The sequence below is a fragment of the Perognathus longimembris genome, chromosome 28 (assembly GCF_023159225.1).
Source record: "Perognathus longimembris pacificus isolate PPM17 chromosome 28, ASM2315922v1, whole genome shotgun sequence".
Taxonomy (NCBI): domain Eukaryota; kingdom Metazoa; phylum Chordata; class Mammalia; order Rodentia; family Heteromyidae; genus Perognathus; species Perognathus longimembris.
In genome coordinates this window covers 17,467,549-17,488,936 of record NC_063188.1, presented here as the reverse complement: position 1 = coordinate 17,488,936, position 21,388 = coordinate 17,467,549, and the positions used below count along the sequence as shown (strand labels likewise).

The 21,388-nt window shown below is 45.5% G+C and overlaps 1 protein-coding gene across 1 annotated transcript in view; it reads left to right on the top strand.

The window, feature by feature from the left end:
* Window positions 1–21,388, top strand: part of Xpnpep2 (X-prolyl aminopeptidase 2) — a 31,133-nt gene that overhangs the window by 8,363 nt on the left and 1,382 nt on the right. Inside the window, exons 5-20 of the mRNA XM_048335958.1 lie at window positions 1,363–1,467; window positions 1,718–1,798; window positions 2,730–2,876; window positions 6,039–6,140; window positions 6,627–6,708; window positions 6,999–7,194; window positions 8,436–8,525; window positions 10,089–10,198; window positions 10,844–10,921; window positions 12,574–12,645; window positions 14,485–14,545; window positions 15,813–15,882; window positions 16,465–16,569; window positions 17,202–17,261; window positions 17,826–17,902; window positions 20,743–20,832. Coding sequence (XP_048191915.1) covers window positions 1,363–1,467; window positions 1,718–1,798; window positions 2,730–2,876; window positions 6,039–6,140; window positions 6,627–6,708; window positions 6,999–7,194; window positions 8,436–8,525; window positions 10,089–10,198; window positions 10,844–10,921; window positions 12,574–12,645; window positions 14,485–14,545; window positions 15,813–15,882; window positions 16,465–16,569; window positions 17,202–17,261; window positions 17,826–17,902; window positions 20,743–20,832 — 1,526 coding nt within the window. The remainder of the gene's footprint in view (window positions 1–1,362; window positions 1,468–1,717; window positions 1,799–2,729; window positions 2,877–6,038; window positions 6,141–6,626; window positions 6,709–6,998; window positions 7,195–8,435; window positions 8,526–10,088; window positions 10,199–10,843; window positions 10,922–12,573; window positions 12,646–14,484; window positions 14,546–15,812; window positions 15,883–16,464; window positions 16,570–17,201; window positions 17,262–17,825; window positions 17,903–20,742; window positions 20,833–21,388) is intronic.

Here is a 21,388-nt window from a genome sequence, read left to right as displayed (position 1 = left end):
TCATGTGTTGGCTCACTTGGAGATGTTTTAATTTACAGGTCTTTTTTTTTTTTTTTTTTTTTTGCCAGACCAGAGGCTTGACCTCAGGGCCTGGGCACTGTCCCTGAGCTTCTTTTGCTCAAGGCTAGCACTCTACCACTAAGCCACATTCCCAGCCCTGCAGGTCTTTTTTTTTTTTTTTTGGCCAGTCCTAGGCCGTGAACTCAGGGCCTGAGCACTGTCCCTGGCTTCTTTTTTGCTCAAGGCTAGCACTTTGCCACTTGAGCCACAGCGCCACTTCTGGCCATTTTCCGTATATGTGGTGCTGAGGAATCGAACCCAGGGCCTCATGTATATGAGGGAAGCACTCTTGCCACTAGGCCATATTCCCAGCCCCCCTGCAGGTCTTTTTTTTTTTTTTTTTTTGCCAGTCCTGGGCCTTGGACTCAGGGCCTGAGCACTGTCCCTGGCTTCTTTTTGCTCAAGGCTAGCACTCTGCCACTTGAGCCACAGCGCCACTTCTGGCCGTTTTCTGTGTATGTGGTGCTGGGGAATTGAACCCAGGGCTTCATGTCTACGAGGCAAGCACTCTAGCCACTAGGCCATATCCCCAGCCCGGTCTTTTTTTTTTTTAATAGATATCACTTCACATAGGCAAATGAGACCCAGACCCAGAAGCTCTTAATAATGCCCTGTTTCTGAAGGGGCTTCCACCTGGATCCCAGCCTCTTCAGTGAAAGCCAGATTCTTTTTTTTTTTTTTTTTTTTTTTGGCCAGTCCTGGGCTTTGGACTCAGGGCCTGAGCACTGTCCCTGGCTTCTTCCCGCTCAAGGCTAGCACTCTGCTACCTGAGCCACAGTGCCCCTTCTGGCCGTTTTCTATATATGTGGTGCTGGGGAATCGAACCGAGAGCTTCATGTGTAGGAGGCAAGCGGTCTTGCCACTAGGCCATATTCCCAGCCCCAGCCAGATTCTTTTGTGGATCCTTTAACATTCCTTCCTGGACTTCAAGGTGCCCCATATCACACACTGTAAGCTAAGCCTCTGGCTTTGTGTCCTTATGAGCCACCAAGTCTCCATATCAAGTCTCCTCTTAAGGGCACCTATATGCAATATCAGCTCTTTTCAACTCACAAAAATAGCTACTTCTCCTGATATAAGAATGGCTTCCTCTACAAGGCTACCACACAAAGAGAGAAGTCTCACCCAGGATATTCTATGACCAAGGTCTTGTTGTTAACACTTTCTGTCCCTCTTCCATCCCTTTCTAGAGGTCCTTGTAACATCTTCAGAGTCAGTACTCAATTTCACATCCATCAAAAAAAAGTCACATTCTTCCTGTTCACCTTCCCCCTCAACTCCAGCTTTCTCTGTTCTGCCCAGGTATTGCTGTGGTGACCATGGGAAAGGCAGCTCTCTGGACTGACAGTCGGTACTGGACTCAGGCAGAGCGACAGATGGACTGCAACTGGGAACTCCATAAAGAAGGTAGAAGGCCCACATATATTTATCCCCCTCCCAGCCATGGAACCCAGACTAGGTTTGGGCGGGCACAGATGAGGGACTGTATGCAAGGCTATGCTGGGAGGCTACTGGAGCTCCAGTAATTGGAGTCTATCTATTTCTGCCCTTCAAGACTGATGGTGGACACATGGAGTACTGTCACAGGCAGAGGCCTGGCTAGAGAAATCTGAGGCTGGCCTTAAAGGTAACCCCTGCATTTCTTCCTGTCTTTCAGTGAATTCCCTTACCTCCTGGATTGCTGCTGAAATTCCTACTGGAGGGCGTGTGGGTGTGGATCCCTTCCTCTTCTCAGTTGGTATGTTCATCCCTGCATTCTTGGACTTGTCTACAGAGTGTCTCAGACTTTTGGGTAGTAAAGACTTTCTCAGAAGTATTGTTTTGAGCTGGGTGCTGGTGGCTCACCCCTGTAATCCTAGGTGCTCAGGAGGCTGAGATCCGGAGAATCATGGTTCAAAGCCAGCCTGGGCAGGAAAGTCTGTGAGACTCTTTTCTCCAATTAATCACCAGAAAATGGAAGTGGCGTTGTGGCTCAAAGTGGTATAGTGCTAGCCATGAGCAAAAAGAGCTCAGGGATAGCACCCAGGCTCTGAATTCAAGCCCCGTGACTGGCAAAAGAAGATATTGTTTTGAAGTTGTGGTTGCAGAATATTTTGCAACAGTTATGTTGATGGCTATGTAATTGAGACAGGTTAAAAAGAATGAATACAGGGTGACATTTATCAAGATGCATTATACTCAAAATCTGACACATTCAGTTAAAACCCCTTTGTACAATTAACGATGATGATGATGATGATGATGATGATATATCATGATTCCAGGCAGCTGACCAGTTCATGCCCTCAAAGGTAGAATTCTCCTGAATATGCCAGGAAAGCTTCCAACTTCCAAACTAACTTATTTACCAGCCTACTCAATATCTGAATATCACCATTCCTTTAAATACTGGCATTGACTCATAGTGAAAATGATTAATACTCAAAAGAGGGTCCACTCCCACCCACTGACACTTGGAAAGACAAGATTGGCCAGTTGGCAGTAGACAGCATTGGGGTGGACCCAGCACATTTAGGCTAAGAAAGCAAAAAGAAAAGGGAGGACATGCATTCCAGCAGGACCAGAGTTCTGGGGAAGTTTCAAAACAGCTGGAGTGGAGTGGAAGGGAAAGCAAAGCAGAGCTATCTTTGCTTGAACCAGTTTTCCTCAACTCTTTCCTATTTCTACAGATACCTGGGAAGTTTATGACCTGGACCTTCAAGAAGCCAACAGACAACTAGTATCCATTACCACCAACCTTGTGGATTTGGTGTGGGGATCTGAGAGGCCACCAGTGCCAAGTCAACCCATTTATGCCCTGCAGGAGGCATTCATAGGTGAGTGAGCAAGCCCATCCCTCTTTCCAACTTGTAGCACCATGGCTCCCTCCTAACATGGGTTCCTACTGCTGCTCCTTTGGCTGAAAATGTCACCAATAGAGGTCCCAACCCAATGGGTTAGAAACCTTAGCATGTACCCAAGTAACCTAAGATGCTTGGTTAACAATATTTGGTAACATAAGGCTTGAACTTAGGATCTCATAGTTGCTAGGCAAGCAGCATTCTACCATTTGAGCTATGCCTCCAGCCCCGAGTTGCTTGATGAAAAAGCAGAATTTTTACCCCCTTCCCATGGGGAATCTGGGTCCACAGATCCTCAGAACTCTGTTTAGAAAATGCTAGAATAAATAGTATTCAGATATGAAGCATTAAATACTAGGAAGGGAGGAAAGGAGAGTCAAAGAAAGGAAAAAAAGCTGGAAGACATGATAGGAATTACTTACCTGATATTGGAAACTGGTTTATATAAAATCATTTTGCCCTTTTTACATCTTGTCCTCATACAATGAGGAATTTAGTTTTGTGAGATGAATTGCATGGTCAGAAGTGAACAATTAAGTTTAGGGTAAGTCTGTAGCATAGAAGAAGATTTGGGTTTGGGCTGGACTACAAAAAAACGCTGACCTGGAAAATCTAATATCTACAACACTGACCTCAGTAGCACCATCTAAATACATCATGAGATCATTATGTTTCAAAATTCTCTGTGTGTGTGTGTGTGTGTGTGTGTGTGTGTGTGTGTGTGTGTGTGTGTGTGTGTGGTGTGCATATGCATGCACAACAGTCCTGGGGCTTGAACTCAGTGCCTGCGTGCTATCCCTGACCTTTTGTGTTCAAGTTACTCTAGGATTCTTGTAAGTAATAATAAAATCCTGACAGGACTAGGCTACTGAATGGGAGCCAGTGTCTTGGCTGCTAACAACCCTGCTTTCCTGGGAATTCTGAACCGGCCAATAGGTTTAGATTTTTAGTCACATTAGGCAATCTGACAGGCTCCTTTTTATACACATGCACATTTCTGGTTTGGAAAGAAGTCAAAAAGCGGGAGGAACATGTCAAACTTGTGGCTATGATGAAACCAGTGAAAATGGTATCCAATTTTCTTTATCTGTTTTAATGTTCCACTCTTTGTGCATCTTGCCACCGTTTTTAAAGGAACTTGTTCGCCAAGATGGGTTGATCATAAATGCAACTCATCATCTTATTCCCACAAAGAAGATAACACTTAAGCCAGTAAGAAGTGTTGAGGAAAGAAAAGAAATATCAACCCGAGAGATTGGTAGAGGATTTGTATAGATTCTTGTCAGTTCCCACAAGTAAAAAAAACCCTGAATATTGCAGGCTGCCAATCTTCAGTGGAAAGCCATCCAGAATCAGAGCTGAGCCTAGAAGCCTACACACAGAGTTCAGCTTCAAAAAGCTTAGACAAGAGAGATTTTCTTTCTATACCTTTCCAGGTTTTAAAAGCAGGGTACAGGGTAGAGGGAGCATAGGGCAGAACATGAAAAGTTAGCTACTCAAAGATAGCTCTATGCCTTGGAACATTTCAGTTTTGTTTTTCTCTAAAATGTATTATATTATTGAATCATGAAACATAATTCTAAGTGAGAAAATCCAGTCAGAGAAGGCCACATACTGTATGATTCCATTTGTACGAAACATCAAGCATTGGTAAATCCATGGACAGAAAATAGATTAGTAGCTTCCTAGGGGCTGGAAGGGGGTGGGAAATTGGACATGACTCCTTAATGTGTATAAGGTTTCCTTTTAGGATGATGAAAATGTCTTAGAATTCAATAGTGGTGATGATTACAAAACACTGTGATGTACTTAAAGCCAATCAGATTGTGTACTCTAAACAAGCTGGGTACTGGTGGTTTATACACTTATTCCTAACTATTCAGGAAGCTGAGATCTGAAGATCACCGTTCAAAGCCAGCCCAGGAAAAAAAGTCTGTGAGACTCTTATCTTCAAAAAGCCAAAGTGGAGCTGTGGCTCAAGTGTTAGAGCACCAGCCTTGAATGAAAAAGCTAAACAGGAGCACAAGGCCCTGATTTCAAGCCCCTGTACCAACACATTAAAAATGAGGCTAAAATGATAAACTTTATATTTATTTTTACTACAATAAAATGACCTGCCAAAAGTATATCTTACCCAAAGCTTTACCTATTTGCATAAAGTTTTTAATGGAATTAACATCATTTATGCTCCTATCTGAGCCCAAGTAGGATCCTTAGTGCTATGACTTTCTACCAAAAAAATAATAATAACTTCCTAGTCCCACCTAGGGAAACTATATTTTGCAGAGGGCATGGAAAGAAGCCATAGAACTCACACACAAGCATTCTAGCACTGTGATACAGAGTTTAGGGATAGCTTGGCCGATTGGAAATATTAGCAAGACAATACACTGTTTATACAGATGAGGAGTGTGGGGCATGTAGTCACACAGCCTTGGGATCAAATCCCAGCTCTACCACTTAAATACATAAAACTCCAGACAAGTCACTTGACTTCCCCAAAGCCTCAGTTTTCTTATCTATAAAATGGAGTATGAATTAAAACAATGTACATGAAGTGATTAGCCCAATACCTGTGACCTATTAAGTCCTAGCATTACCTCAGGGGCACATCCAATATGGCCCTAGGCCTCTCCCTTTGCTTCAACTAGGACAGTTCTCCTGTTCTCTTTTGCATGTTTATCCATCAGAAAAGTCAACCAGACTTACTAAATGCTTTATTCATAGCAACCCATCCCCATTTACAGATGTGCAATATATGACATGGAGAATTAAATGATTCACCCAAAGTCACCCAACTAGTAAAGGAAAAACTAAAATCTGAGCCCAGTCTAGGCCCAGAGTCCATGTCATCAATGAGTTCAGCAAGTTTGTTTGAGCTAAGGTTCTACTTTTTTGCTTTTTTAAAACAAAATGAAGGGCTATGTTCATAGCTTAGTGTTAGAGCTCTTTCCCTGTATTTATTTGCAAAGCCTTGGCATCTATTCCTCACACCAAAAAAAAAAAAAAAAAAAAAAAAAAAAAAAAAAAGCAAGGAAGCTATTATCTTAAAGGAGTCACATCAGAAACTATTTGTCAAAGACAAGGTGAAGACAAGGTGTGACACTTACACTTTCTTTCGGGTTTCTTTGTGTCTAGGGAGCACTTGGCAGGAGAAAGTATCTGACATCCGAAGTCAGATGCAGAAGCATAGCATGGCTCCAACTGCTGTCCTTCTGTCGGCGCTGGATGAGACAGCCTGTGAGTCTGGATTTGGGGACATGGGTGTGAGTCCTACAGCACAGTGCCCTTCCCCCAAACAGCTATGTGCTCACCAGTGTCTGTGAGCTCTTTGGCCTATGGGAACTCAGGGGTAGAAGATCAGAAGCTCATGTCTGCAGAGTAAGGGGGGTTGAGCAAGCTGGAGCTAGCCACCAGCCATGGGATGAATGGACTGACCCCAGCACCAGAGTACTTCTGTCTACTTAAGGGGAAGAGTGCCAGCAAATGCCTCCCACTAGCCTAGCCACCATCTCAGAACACTCCCTCCAGCATCGACACCCATAGTCACCCTATTCTACCCCACCATGTCGCTCAGGGATTTTTGCCCAATCACTATGGCTAGACTTCCACCATTCTAGGGCCCATGAAAGCTATGTCCTAACTGCTTCATATCTGCATTACTCTCAGCATCTCAAAGATCCCCCAAACAGGCCTGAATTATAGTTCCTATAATTCTTTTCTCAGGGCTTTTCAACCTTCGCAGCAGTGACATCCCCTTCAACCCCTTCTTCTATTCCTACACTCTGCTCACCAACTGTTCCATCAGGTATGGCAGTCCTGAATTTCCTTCAACTTCTACCCTCTTTTTGTCCTCAATATCCAGCGTTCAGGCTGCCCATAACTTGGTGCCTGCTGTAACAGGACCCTCACTCTGGGAAACCTTCTGTTGACTATTTTTAACCCCTTGACCTCCGCTCCTAACAAATCTTAACATGGTTTGCTTGGCTCTTATAGCTATGTTGGCTTCCTCTGACCTTTAGGAACAAAGAGTCTGTAGGTTTTTGTGGTATCTTTAGCAGATACTAGGGATTCTTCCCAGCTTTTCTCTCTACCCAGGTTATTTGCAAACAAGAGTCGTTTTAGTCCCGAGACTCTGCAGTACCTGAACTCAAACTGCACAGGCCCCATGTGTGTGCAAATTGAGGACTACAATCAAGTTCGAGACAGCATCCAGGCCTACACCTTAGGAAACGTGAAGATCTGGATTGGGACCAAATATACCACACATGGGCTTTATGAAGTGATACCCGAGGTGAGTTTGCCAGAGACCATACATTATTCCAGACCCAGTAAGTGTTAAAATGGAGCTAAAGCCTCAGCCATTCAGTCATCTGGTTAGTCAACAAATATCTATGTAATCCCTTCTAGGCTTCCTGGGAAAAGGCAGGACAGTAGAAAGTTCTTTACCTATGGAAAGTTCATATAGCTGTGGAAGAGGCGAGAGAAAATATAGCCTTGTCTAGTCAAGCAGAGATTTTAAAGACCGCTGAATGTGACATTGAACCCAACTCTACTCCTAACTATGCAATGACCTTGGATAAGCAGCCTAGCCAATCTGTGCATTTGTTTCTTCACCTGTAAAATAACACTAAGAGTCCTGACCTTACAGGAGGAGTTACTCTGAGATGTAAACCAGATAGTATCAGTGCAGCCCAGTGGCTGACACCTGGCAGGTATTCAGTATATGTCAACGAATGCTATAATATGTACAGGAAATTCTCAATGTTAGAACAGCCCTTGGATGCCACCGGCCAGGCTCTGAGCCATACCAGAGTTCTTTAGGGAATGAGCTGCCAACAAGCCTGCTCATTATAGAAACCTTTCTAGAGGAAGGGAGAGCGGGTGAGTGGGTGGGTTATGATGAACTTGCATGCCTAGGCAAGACCTGCATAGCCAAAGAGCATATAAAGGAGAGGGCATTGCTGTGATGAAGTAGCAAGCCCCATTTTAGTTGGTACTTCTGCCTCACTTTTTTAAAGCAGTCCTAGGGTTTAACTTCAAGGCCTCATGCTTGCTAGGGAGGTGCTTTACCACGGAGGCATATCTCTAGTCCTGGTTTATGCTTGCTGTTTTTGAGATACAGTCTTACTTTCTTCCCAGGCACATGCTTGGACCATGATTCACATATTTTAGGCTTCCCATCCTAGCTTGGATGACAGGCACATAGCACCACGTCTATATTCTTTCCATTAGGTTAGGCTCCAGACTTTTCTGCCTGGGCTTTCCTGGAACTGTGATCCTCTAAACTCAGCCTCTCACATAGCTTAGGATGATAAGCAGGTGCCACTGGGCCCAGCTATGGGTTAAAAAGGGATCTTGCAATCTTTTCTGTCCTTGCTGTCCTTGAACCATGTGATCCTCTCATTCTTAGCCTCCTAAGAAGGTAGGATGATAGGTATGAACCAGCAGTGCCTGGCCCTGCCCATCCTTTGAAAATATTGCTGGGCCCTGGAGGGTACTCCTAGTCTTCCTCCTCTTCTTTGTCCCCAACAGGAGAAACTCCAGACAGACAACTACTCCCCAGTGATGGTGACCAAGGCAATGAAGAACAGCAAGGAGCAGACCCTTCTCAAGTCCAGCCATGTCAGTTCACATCCAAACTGATGTTAACATGGCCTTTTGGGAGCTCTTGGTAGGAAGGGTTATAAAGGGAAGCTTGCCAGAAGAGCCTCAAGAAGACTTTCAATGAAACAAAGAAGCGGATACCAAACTCCTGGCTGTAGGTCTGGGGTCTGGTATCTGAGGTCAAGCATCAGCCCCACCCACTGCCTAGACCTTGGGCAATTATTTCACTTTTTTAGGCCTCACTATCCCATGTAAAATGGGGATCAAAATAGTAATCAGAGGGATAGTGAGAGGAGATGGTAATGGGGGCAAAGAAAAAGAAATACATTACACATGTCTGTGTACACTATATATGCATATAGGTATATACATAGTGTCAACATACAAGGTACCCTGATCCAACTCACCCTCTCTTTCTCCCACATCCCCTCCCACTTTCCAAACAATTTCAACAAGTTTCATTGTTCTATTTTCAAACATGTTTCTAAAGTACTTTGACCATATTCACCCTCATCCCCCTTTCCATTTCCTCTTCCCCCTTCCTTTGATACTTGCCACCCAATAGAGCCTGGTTTGTTTTCCTGACATTTATTTCTTTTTCATTTTTAGCATATATTAAAATAGGAATTTTAGCTGGGCATGGTGGTATATACCTGCCAGCCTAGCACTCAGGAATCTGAGGCAGGAAGATTGAAATCTCAAAGCCAGGGTTGGGAATATGGCCTAGTGGCAAGAGCACTTGCCTCATATACATGAAGCCCTGGGTTCAATTCCTCAGCACCACATATATAGAAAATGGCTAGTAGTGGCGCTGTGGCTCAAGTGGCAGAGTGCTAGCCTTGAGTACAAAAGAAGCTAGGGACAGTGCTCAGGCCCCAAGTTCAAGGCCCAGTACCAGCAAAAAAAAAAAAAAAAAAAAAAAGAAGAAGAAGAAGAAGAAGAAATTTCAAGGCCAACCTGGGTTACATAGTAAGACTTTGTCTCAAAAAAGTAGTCTTACAACATATGGTTATTGTGAAGATCCAGATATGTACATATTGCTTTGAGCACTGCCTGGTACATTCTAAGTGTTAGTTGTAATGATTTCCTTACCCTAGCAAGAGGAATGGCTCACTTTTGGGAAATAGTCTTGGTAAAATTAGGATAAACTACCTCATATTGAAAAACTTGTTCTTAGGGGAAATTTTAAACATATGCTATGGTAGAGAAAATAGCATAATGATCCCCTGTGTCCCCTATTACCCAGCTTCATTAATCATCAAGGCATAGTTTCATCTATAACCCCACTTCTGTACTCTCTACCCCCACTCTTGCCGCTAGATTATTTTAAAGCAAATTCCAGCTATCATATCATCCCTGCTGTCAACACTTGAGTAAGTATCTCTAAAGATAAGAATGCTTTTTTTAAATACAAGCACACTATAACCAGATATCAATGTAAATGGGAATCCTTTGGTATCACATAGCCAGTCATCCTAGTTTTTATAACACCAAATCCCAGAGTAACTATGCAATCTTCATCTTGAGCCTGTGGCTGCCGCTCTGGCCACACCTCCTCTGCGTATCTGCTTCCTGCTCCAGGTGCGGGATGCTGTGGCTGTAATTCGGTACTTGGTATGGCTGGAGAAGAATGTACCAAAAGGCACTGTGGATGAGTTCTCTGGGGCACAGCTCTTGGACAAGTTCCGAGGGTAATGGACTGATTATCTTTCACTGTGTGGGTGGGACAGTAAGGGGGTAATTAGTCCCCTTCCTTAGGGGAAAGATCATCCTTGTATTTAGAAGTCAAATTGAAAGTTTCTTGGGTGGTCTGGGAATTGTGCAGGGGGTGTTTCCATGACATTCTCCTGCCCCATTGTAAATCAGGCCAACCCAACAGCACCCCCTAGCGTGTGCTTCACACACACTTTACTCTCCCTGGGGGAGGCTGACTTTGGCCAGCAGTTGGGGACTAGAACATTTCCAGGAAGGAGATGGGGTTCCTAAGACACATTTGGCTCAGGCCAAGAGCACACTGCAGGTTTGAGGTGTGGTCTATTGGTCCATGGTTGGAGTTGTGTTCAGATCACAAGGAGCTAGTTTTCTTTGCTCTCATCTGTAAAATGGAGTGGAGTGGGTATAATGGGTGTTCACAGTCTGTCCACTGTTGTTGAGTGCTGTACAAGTGACAGGACAAAGCTGGCCAAAAAAGGAGGCTGAAGGTGGAGTTTGGAGAGACAAATGGAGCCAGGCTGAGGTCAAAGACAGGTGTGGCCCTTGTGTGTTCTGGTGAGAATCCAGGGTATAGCCTAGTCCCCAGGCCCACTCACTGACCATTCTTTGCTTTGCATATCCAGAGAAGAAGACTTTTCCTCTGGACCCAGTTTCCAAACCATTTCTGCTAGCGGCCTGAATGCTGCCCTGGCCCACTACAGGTATTTCAGGACAGAGTTTTCTAGAGTTCAGGGCGGTAATGGTAGTGGTTGTGGGGATGGGGGTGGGGATGCACTGGGCCCCAAGTCACATTTAAGGTCTGAGTCCTTCAGCTCTGAGCACTGTGAGAGCCGAGGGGAGGAGCTTAGTCTAGGATTGGGAGGTCTAAGTGATCATCCCTACAAGATGTTGAGACTCATTTGTATTAGTCAATTCTCAAGGCCTTGCACTTTGCAGGCAGGCAATCTACCACTTGAGTTATGCCCTTTTGCCTTATTTTCTAATAGGCTCTTACATTTATGCCCAGAGTGGCTGGATTATGATCCTCCCAATCTTGGCCTTCCAAGTAAGTAGGATTACAAGTGTGCGCCACTGTGCCCAGTTTATGTTAGACAGTTCTTTTCTGTGGTTATTGTTGGTCTTGGAGCTTGAACTTAGGGCCTGGGCACTGTCTCTGAGCATCTTTTGCTTAAGGGTAGTTCTCATTTTGAGCCACAACTCCACTTCTTGTTTTCTGGTGGTTAATTGGATAAGAGTTTCACAGACTTCCCTGACCCTGCTGGCTTTGAATCATGATCCTCAGATCTCAGTCTCCTAAGTAGCTAAGATTACAAGCATGAGCCATCAGCGTCCGGTAGTTAGACAATTCTTAAAGACAAGCCCTTAAAGAGAAACATCTTTTCACTCAATCTGACCAATGATGGTGGACCCAAGATACAAGCTAGCTAAATACTTGGCCCGATAGAAAGCAAATCACTGTACGCTTGCTTAATAAAATTGGGAGAGCCAAACAGGCCAGATGCCTTAGCCTGGTGTGGGCATAGCAGGAAGTGGTGGATGCCCCTTCAAGGAAAGACCTGGCTTATATTTAGAACTCCCACTCTGGGGCTGGGAATATAGCTCAGTGGTAGAGTGCTTGCCTAGCAGGCATGAAGTCCTGGGTTCGATTCCTCAGCACCACATAAACAAAAAAAGTCAGAAATGGCACTGTGGATCAAGAGGTAGAAGCTCAGGGACAGTGGTCTGGCCCTGATTTCAAGCCCTACAACTGATCAAAACAAGAACTCCCACCCTGGTTCCTCCTAATGCCTCTCAAGCCTCTAGCTACTCTGTCTTGTCTCTTTCTCCCTAGAAGAGCTAGAGAATAACAGAGTTAGGACTTAGCTCTCTAACCTTCTGCTCATCCTCACCGTTGGGATCACCACCATTTAGAGGGCAAAGGAGTCTCAAATACATAAGAAAGATAGAGAAAGAGTGCTATGTGGAGCATCCAGACCCAAACCAAGGCCTGCCCTGCTTCCTCCATGGCCTCATTCAGGCCTCTTTGTCTCTGTGGGCCAGTATCTCCTTATGATAAGGGAGTGGCTGAACTAGGTAGTCTCTAAAATTGTCCTATCCTGGGCTCATTCCGTCCTCTTTTTTCCATGAGGACTGAGGTCTTGTTCAGCCAAAGGCAATATAAACAAAGGTGTGCTGAGGACAGCAGCAATTGAAGCTGAGTGTTTCCCAAGGGCCCTGTGGGACAGACTTTCACTTATTTCCCTCAGCAGAGGAGCCTGAAAACCCAGCCCCTGGACAGGAAGTGAGTTCCTCTGCTTTCACTCAGGACCCCCAGTGCTAGGCTGCTTCCTTCAGTGTTCTCTCCCCTTCTCAGCCCAACCCAGGAGATGCATCGCAAGCTGTCCTCAGATGAAATGTACCTGGTGGATTCTGGGGGACAATACTGGTATGTACCCTATTCCCTGGCTGACTGCCAGAAGTCTGTCAGTGCTTTCCTTTCCTGACCTATGAGCACCCCATCTGAGGAAAAAGAGACCTGAATTGAACAAACCTTGAGCACCCTTCTCATTTTTCCATTTGGAAGTCCCTGCATAGTGGAAAACACACAGATACTGGAATAGTGGAGGTGTGGGGGACATGCACCTTCTTGGTGAGAATTAGGAAATGGCATCCCCTGCTCAATTAAAAGTGTTTGGTTTGGTTGCTTAGTTTTGTTTGTGACAGCACTGGGGCTTGAATTTATAGTCTCACGCTCTTGCTAGGGTCTCCTCAGCCTTCAACATTCCCCACCCATATATACTCTAGTCGTGGCTGGTGTTCTATCACTTGAGCCACATCTTTACCTTTTTGCAGTCTAGTTGGAGATAAGAGTCCCCTGGATTTGTTTGTCCCAGCTGGCTTTGAATCTCCATCAGTCCTCAGATCTCAGCCTGCTAAATAGCTAGGATTCTAGGCATAGGCCACAGATACCTGGCGAAATATTTTTAAATAAATCTGCAAATTATTACACTGTTTTGTCTGGCTGCACAGACCCTTTCATAGTCTCACCCATTCCTGTAGGGCCTGGATATGGCCCATTACCATCATGCAGCATGAATATTCATCAGCCACCCTCTCCCCCTAAGGCACAGATGACATGACTATGTCAGGTTGGGGAGGTGGACAGGTGAGAGAAGCAACACTTGAGCTGTGTTTCCCTTGTACAGTGCACAATTCAAACATTCAGACACGACACCTATGCAGAATAGGCTAACCCCATTCCTTTCAAATATATGACCAGTCATTCTCAACTATACCAAACTGAAGGGGGAGCAAAGAGTTATTTCAAAAGGTTTCCCTGCTTCTCTGCTATGGAAATGGTGAATGTGCTCATGGCAGGGGCTCTTCTTTTGTCCTTAGCACAGCTTTTGGGTGGCAACGTGGCAGGTGCTTGGCTTAGTATCTGTGTAGTTGAGCAGTCCCAGTTTCATGCTGCCTGTACTAGAGATGACTGATATGCAAAGGGGAGGTGAATTTTTATGAACATTGTTGGATTGGAGCATGCTCAGAGTGAGGGGGTGGAGAATGGTCACCTCACTTCCTCTTCTCCTTCTGAGAAAGAATTTTGCCACGCCCCATGACCTCCTCCCAAAGAGGAGTTCCCAGGGCCAGGAACAATTTCCCCATCCCTTTCTCTCTCAACCCCCCCCCCCCCCGAAAGGGGTACAGGGGTCATGAAGAGGAACCTCTATGAGTAATAGTTCTACCTCTTCACTGGGACTCTGAGGGACAGCCCCATGCTCACAGTGAAGAGGTTTCAATTGTGTTATTTGTGAAATGGGCATCATAAGACCTGCTCAGCCATGCTCCTTGGGGGGTTTACCCATGGTAAATGACTGTGAACATGGAGGTGTTGTGATAGTGCTCTCTCGTGGTCCCCCTGTCTCCCCATCTATAAAAGGGAGATAATCCTCTGCCACCAAGCGTGGAAGAAGCTTTGCTGACTCAAGGAAACCCAAAGCTATGAAATAACCCAGTTGAGGAATATAGGGGAGGCTATGGAGGGGTCTGTGCTTGTCAAGAGAACATAATGATTTCAACTTGAGGGCTCTAAAGAGCCTCTTCCATTCATGGTTGTTGAAGCTGTGATTTTGATGATCAGACCTGCCTTCCTTTGACCTCCAACGTGGCCCTAACCCAACACTGTTGCTGGAACCCCAGCAGAAAACACACAAGATGCCTGTGCTCCTGGCCCTATTTCCAAGTGTCCAGCAGAACTGGATGATTTGCTTTTCCTTTTCCACAGGGATGGGACCACAGATATCACCAGAACAGTCCACTGGGGCACCCCTTCCGCCTTCCAAAAGGTAAGGGCTGGGTCCAAGATCTCCTACCACTTCTGCCCTAATGTCTGTCCAAAACAATCATGCCAAGAGCCCTTTCATTTGAGAGGGTAAAACTGAGGCCCAGAGAGGTTAACAAGTTCTTACCAGAAACCCCAGTGCTCTCTGGTAGTCCAGAGAGATTTCAGACCACCAGCAAGGCCTCAGGCCAGGCTGGTTCTTAGCTCAGTGTGGACTAGCAGTGCACAGACATTTCTTTTTCTGTGGTGTGTGGATCTGGCCTACACTTATCAGAAAGGAGAGAGAAGGGGTTCCAAGTGGAGGAAATTGCATAGGCAGGGCCTGGATGCAAAGGAGCTGGAAGTGATCCGAAAACCCTAAAGGGTGCTCATCTGAGGAAGAACCTGGAGCATTGTCTCTGTGCCCTGTAGAGAGGCAGCTGAGACAGAGCAGGGAGCTGAAATCCATTCATTCAGCTGGCAAGCATATGGTGAGTCAGAGCCTGGGCTAGAAACAAGAGCCAGGGAAGCCTGTACAGACCGCCAGGAGCCTCACAGTCTGGCACATTGGGTCCACCACCTCAGGATATGGAATCCCAAACCCATGCAGGGGTGAGGTTATGGGGCTCGACTACATTACCAGCCAGAAGCAGTGACCAGGAGAGGCCACCACCAGCCTACCCCCTTCCTCTAACAGAGTAACAGTGGTCTGCCAAATAATCAGGTGCAACTCAAACTTCGGGTCTTAAGAAAACTAAAGAATGGTCAGTCGAGAAGAAGCCCAATAGTAAGAGTGCTAGGGCTTGCTGGAGCATGTACTCACCACATAACACCCATTGTAAGTCCTCCTCCTGTCCCACAACCTTAGGCACTAGGTCCTCTTAGCTCCTATTACAGATGAGGAAACCAAGGCATGGAGAGGTGAAAGTCAACAGTCCAAGGTCTCAGAAATTGAATGGCCAAGCTAGAATTCCAACCCAGAGAATCTGCCTGCCACCCCCTACTCTCATCATCTTCTACAAGTATGTCCACAGTTTTCTACACATTGTGACTCCTGTGGACCAACAAAACGGGACCACGTGGACTAAGACTGAGATTTAGGATCCTCTCCCTTAGCCCCCTTTGACCATCTTCCAGAACCTGAGTGACCACACTTGAGAATGTGTTTCCCCTCCCCCTCCCCCTCCCCCTATAGACATGAGTCCTACACTTATATCCCTTCAGGTCAAGCAGCTGAATGCTCCCCAACTTCTTGTCTTGTCCTTCACTTCACCTCTTCCTCTCCCTACCAGGAGACATATACCCGTGTGTTGATGGGAAACATAGATCTGTCCAGACTCATCTTTCCTGTTGGGACATCAGGTGGGTTTCAGAGACTAGGCTGGACCCAAAGCCCTTGGGCCTTAATTTCATGACATCTAGACCATTACCCCAGGAACCTAGGAGCAAGAATTATGTCACCTTACTCTCTCTCCTATAGGTGAGGAAATGGAGTCAAGCATTCCTAACCTAGGACTGACTTCCTCACAAAAGAATAGTAGGAAAGCCAAACATTGTTCTCAGGGCCCCTGCCTCCTGTGCTATCCAATGCTGTCTCTCAGAGGCCCAGGACTGCTGCAGCCGCACTGTGGGCTGCAGCATTCATGAAAGATTCCTGGAGGAAGTAGATGTCAAAGCACTACATCCTAATGCGTGGAAAGAAATTGTCATGGAGGCATTCAAGCAATGTGTGCAATGTGCAATGGGCTGGAGCTAGTGAATGGGTGGGCTGGCAAGAGAGACACTGGCTTCAATCCATCAGCCCCTCTCCATCCCACTTCAACATCACTGTGTCCTCTTAGAAGCCCCGCTCCTTAGGTACCACCCTGGTAGTTGCACAGAAAGGGCCAAGGTAGACAACCTTGCTTCAGCCAGCTAACTAGGGTGATCTCTTTTCTCTTCCAGGGAGAATGGTGGAAGCCTTTGCCCGCAAAGCCTTGTGGAATATTGGGCTCAATTATGGTCATGGGACAGGCCATGGCATTGGAAATTTCCTGGGTGTACATGAATGTAGGTATTTTCTCAGCCCCTGCCCCAGGATTCCTCCCTTTGTCCAACACCCCTACCCTCTCCTATGAAAGAGAAAAAGAGCATTTAACAGGTATGGAAATAACCAACCACGTGCACAGAGTGCATGACCTACTCAAGGTCACCCAGCTGGTGGGAAATGATGCACCACAGTCAGTAGTCAGTGCTGGCAGCTAGCTAATCATCTTGCTGGCTTGGCATCCAGGAGAGCACAAGACAGAGGATCAAGACCCCAGAGAAATCAAAGCTGGGGCCTGGGGATATGGCCTAGTGGCAAGAGTGCTTGCCTCGTATACATGAAGCCCTGGGTTCAATTCCCCAGCACCACATATACAGAAAATGGTCAGAAGTAGCACTGTGGCTCAAGTGGCAGAGTGCTAGCCTTGAGCAAAAAGAAGCCAGGGACAGTGCTCAGGCCCTGAGTCGAAGCCCCAGGACTGGCCAAAAAAAAAAAAGAAAAGAAAAGAAATCAAAGCCGTAGCATATCTTGGGTGTGCAAATGCTTGTAGAAATGCTATGGGACCCCCCAGTTACCTGCTCTTCTGCTGAATCAGCTCATTTCCAAGCTGGTGCGGACAGGAGAGCTGACACCATACCTTTATTTTCCTCTCTAGGGCCAGTGGGATTCCAATCAGGCAACATTCCTATGGTCAAGGGCATGTTCACATCCATTGGTATGGTTCTTGGACCCCTCCACCCTACTATACCATTCCAGAGCAGGCCTAGCTGGACACAGCAGTCTTGTTCCACCTTCAGAGAGCATTGCAGGCACAGCCACAGTCCCTGTTCCACAAGAATACTCCCTCACCACCCTACTCCCATCCCCATCCCACCCCCAAATGGATTGTCCCACCCTTATTCTCACCCTCCCTGGCCCATGCCCTCTTTTTATCCCTATATCTTGGTTCCCAGCTAGCATGCATCTAAACCATAGAGTTGCCAATCAAATGTCCTGGGATAACAGGACAATGGCATATGGGGCAATGAGAGTATCATCTCCAGGACCCAAATGGCTCTTCAGTGTGCCCTGCAATGGGAGGGAGGGTGAGGCAGACTTGTTCCTGGAAGAGATCTGAGGCCTGACAGCTTGTCAATGCTTAGCCAATGAGCATCTAACAAGCTGTGTGGCTGACAGAGCCAACAAGCCACGGGCAGACAAGCAACTAGGTCCTCCAACTACTTGGATTGGTCCAGGAAGCTTGTGCCTGCTTAATGCCTCTAGCATCTGTATCTCCCAGAACCTGGCTACTATCGGGATGGAGAATTTGGGATTCGTCTTGAAGATGTGGCCCTTGTGGTGGAAGCAAAGACCAAGGTAAAGTGCCATGTACAGAAGGTGTTGGTATTATGGCAGTGACTTTGGGCTGTATGGCATAAGGGAGGCCATAGGAGAAGGCATTTCATGTATGAGCATGAATTTTAGAGTTTTCCTTAACAACATAAGAATTCCATACATCAGTTTTCTCAAACTGCACATTAAAGTTATATGGGAAACTTTGTTTTCTAAATACCAATGCAAAGTCTCACTTAACCAAGAGAATCAGTGTCCCTGCCCTAAATCTTATTCCCTAGTGCACATAATAATCACCAGGGGAGCTTGTTAGAATTAAATGTTTGAAAGCCCTGGTGCCTGTAATACTGGTTACTTAGAAGGCTAAGATCTGAAGATTGTGGTTTGAAACCATCTCAGGGAGAAAACTCTTTGAGATTCTTATCTCTGATTGACCACCAAAAAGTCAGAAGTGGCACTGTGGCGCAAGTGGTAGAGTGCTAGCCTTGAGCAAAAAGAGCTCAGGGACAGTGCCCAGGCCCTGAGTTCAAGCCCAGCGACCAGCCTACAAAAAAGGAAACAAACATTTGATATTACAGCAACTAACAAGATGAAATACCTATATATAAATTTTAAAAGACTTACATGGAGAAACTGCTAAGGGACATAAAAAAGATTTAAGTAAATGGTGCTCTCTGGGAAGAAGCCTCTAGTTTATGAAGATATCATTTCTCCCTAAGTTACTCTATAAATTTAAGACAACCTCAATATCAATTTTAAGTGGATACTTTTATAACTTTTCAAAATGGCAGTGAGTTTTTTGTAAAAAAAATAATAAATGGCTGGGAATGTGGCCTAGTGGTAGAGTGCTCCCCTCATATACGTGAAGCCCTGGGTTCGATTCCTCAGCACCACATATATAGAGAAAAAGCCGGAAGTGGTGCTGTGGCTCAAGAGGTAGAGCACTAGCCTTGAGCAAGAAGAAGCCAGGGACAGTTCTCAGGCCCTGAGTTCAAGCCCCAGAACTGGCAAATAATAATAATAATAATAATAATAATAATAATAAATGGGCAAAGACAGCTAGGTAGCTAGGAATATTCTGAAACAGGAGCAATAAGGAAAACTAACCCTTTTAGATTTTAGCATAAATTATTACATAAAAACAGGGTAACACTGGGCATGAAATACACAGCAGGAATAATGTAACAGAATAATTACCCCAAAGTATACCCTCTAATTTCCATAAACAACATGAGAATTTTGTATCTAATAAAGCTGCTATTTCACAGGGCACCGATGGCTCACCTCTTTAATCCTACCTACTCAAGAAGCTGAGATCGGAGGATCTTAGTTCAAAGCCAGCCAGGTCAGGAAAGTTTGTGAGTCTCACCTCAAAGTCACCGCCAAACAGCCAGAAATGGAGTAGTGTCTTAAGTGCTAGAGCTCAACCTTGAGCCAAAAAGCCAAGCAGGAGCATAAGGTCCTGAGTTCAAGCCCCAGTATATGTGGAAAGATATTCAACTTCATCCTTAAAAGAATAAACCAAGCTGGCACCCGTAGCTCATGCTTGTAATCCTAGTTACCCAGGAGGCTGAGATCTGAGGATGGTGGTTCAAAGCCTGCCGGGGCAGGAAAGGCCATGAAATTCTTATCTTGAATGAACCACCAGAAAACCAGAAGTGGTGCGGTGAATCAAGGTGGTAGAGTGCTAGCCTTGAGGTGGAGAGCTTGAAGAAAGTGCCCAGGCCCAGAGTTCAAGCCCCATGATCGACAAAAAAAGATCTGAGGATCATGATAAATGGGAGGAAGGTACAGAGAAGAGGACATGGTAGGATCCATTTGGGGTGAACTTTTTTTCTTTTTACTATTTTAAGACTTTATTTTTAGAGCAATTTTAAATTCACAAGAAAGTTAAGAAGTCAAATTTTAAATGTAAAGATATATATTCTGTATAAGTCTGAAATGTTTCCAGGAAGGAAGCTGGGCAGAGAAGAGACTCCATTTTTACTGTGCACCTTTGTGTGATTTTAGTTTCCAAACACATACATGCAAGGACTTTCTGAAAGATGGAATTTGTGGGCTTTTTCCTTCTCTCTAGAGATAGGTGAAATAGTAAATATATACAGAAATGGATGGAAAGGTAGATGACAAGTAGAGAGAGAGATAGGTAGATAAATTATTTTTCTTTTTGGTGCTGGTCCTGGGGCTTGAACTCAAGGCCTACGCTCTGTCTCTGAGCTTCTTTTGCTCAAGGCTAGCATTCTGTCCCTTGAGCGACAGCTCCACTTCTGGCTTTGTTTTTGGTAGTTTATTGGAGATAAGAGTCTCACAGACTTTCCTGCCCAGGCTGGCTTTGAACCGTGATCCTAAAATCTCAGCCTCCTGAGTGGCAAGGATTACAGGTATGCGCCACCGGCACCCAGCTAAACAGTTTTTTTTTTCCTTTTTTATTTTATAAAGATGAGGTACAGAGAAGTTAAAATTTATATAAGTCAAGTAGAAAGTACATTCTTATTGGACAATGTCCCCCCTTCTCTCACTCTCAGTAACAATTTCCTTTTAAATCTAGGTTCTAAGTTACTACCCTGGAATTCTGCCTGTAGTGGGTCTGAAAGGCAGGCCCTGACACCTATAAATTTAACATTGTCCCCAAATGTTATTGATATGCACATTCTGAGAAACAGACATAAGAACAACTTTCAAGAATCCAGAGGGGAGATTTGGCCAAGGGAAAAGACTCAGAAACCATCAGGTCTCATCTGGAGTATCCAGAGTGAGAAAAACTGTGTCCTTGACTCTTGGGTAGAGCTCACCTTCCTCCCATCAGCCTATCTCCTCCACCCCCTCACTTTCCTGCTCCCCAACCTTCCCTATGGGCTCTTCAGTATCCAGGATCCTACCTGACCTTTGAAGTGGTGTCCTTCGTGCCCTATGACCGGAACCTCATCGATGTCAGCTTGCTGTCCCCAGATCAGGTAAGTGCCTCTTCTCCATTGCCTACTCTTCAGCTTATGAACCAATGCCTGCTCCCCTGCCCCGGGCCTTTCCTTCCACTACTCCCCCTATTGCAAGACTGTCTGTCCTTGCTTTCCCCAGGAGGGCCCCCACAAGTGGTACTGTAGACACTAGAGTATATCTTCCCAGCTCACCAGAAATCTGAAAATTTCTAGAACTTTCTAGTTAGACCAGCCTGCACAACATCAGATAGTAATGCCACAGGAAGTCTGACACTGAATTTCGGAGCAGTGCTACTGGAAGATCTGGAACTGTAAGCAATTCCTTCCCCTCTCTGGGCCTCAGTCTCTTGTCAAATGGGATTCCTGCCCTGTTTATTTGCCCGCTGCTTCCATGAGCATCATTGTTGCATCATTGTTGACATTAAACATCCATTGTGGGGAACTGCCTCTGGGAAGCCCCAGAAAATACATAAGACCTGAATGTGGCTACAGACTTGGTCCAAGGTAGGCAGCTGTAATGGATGATACCAAGAGGTAAGGTACCAAGGCCTCGACTTTTGGCAGCTAGCTCAAG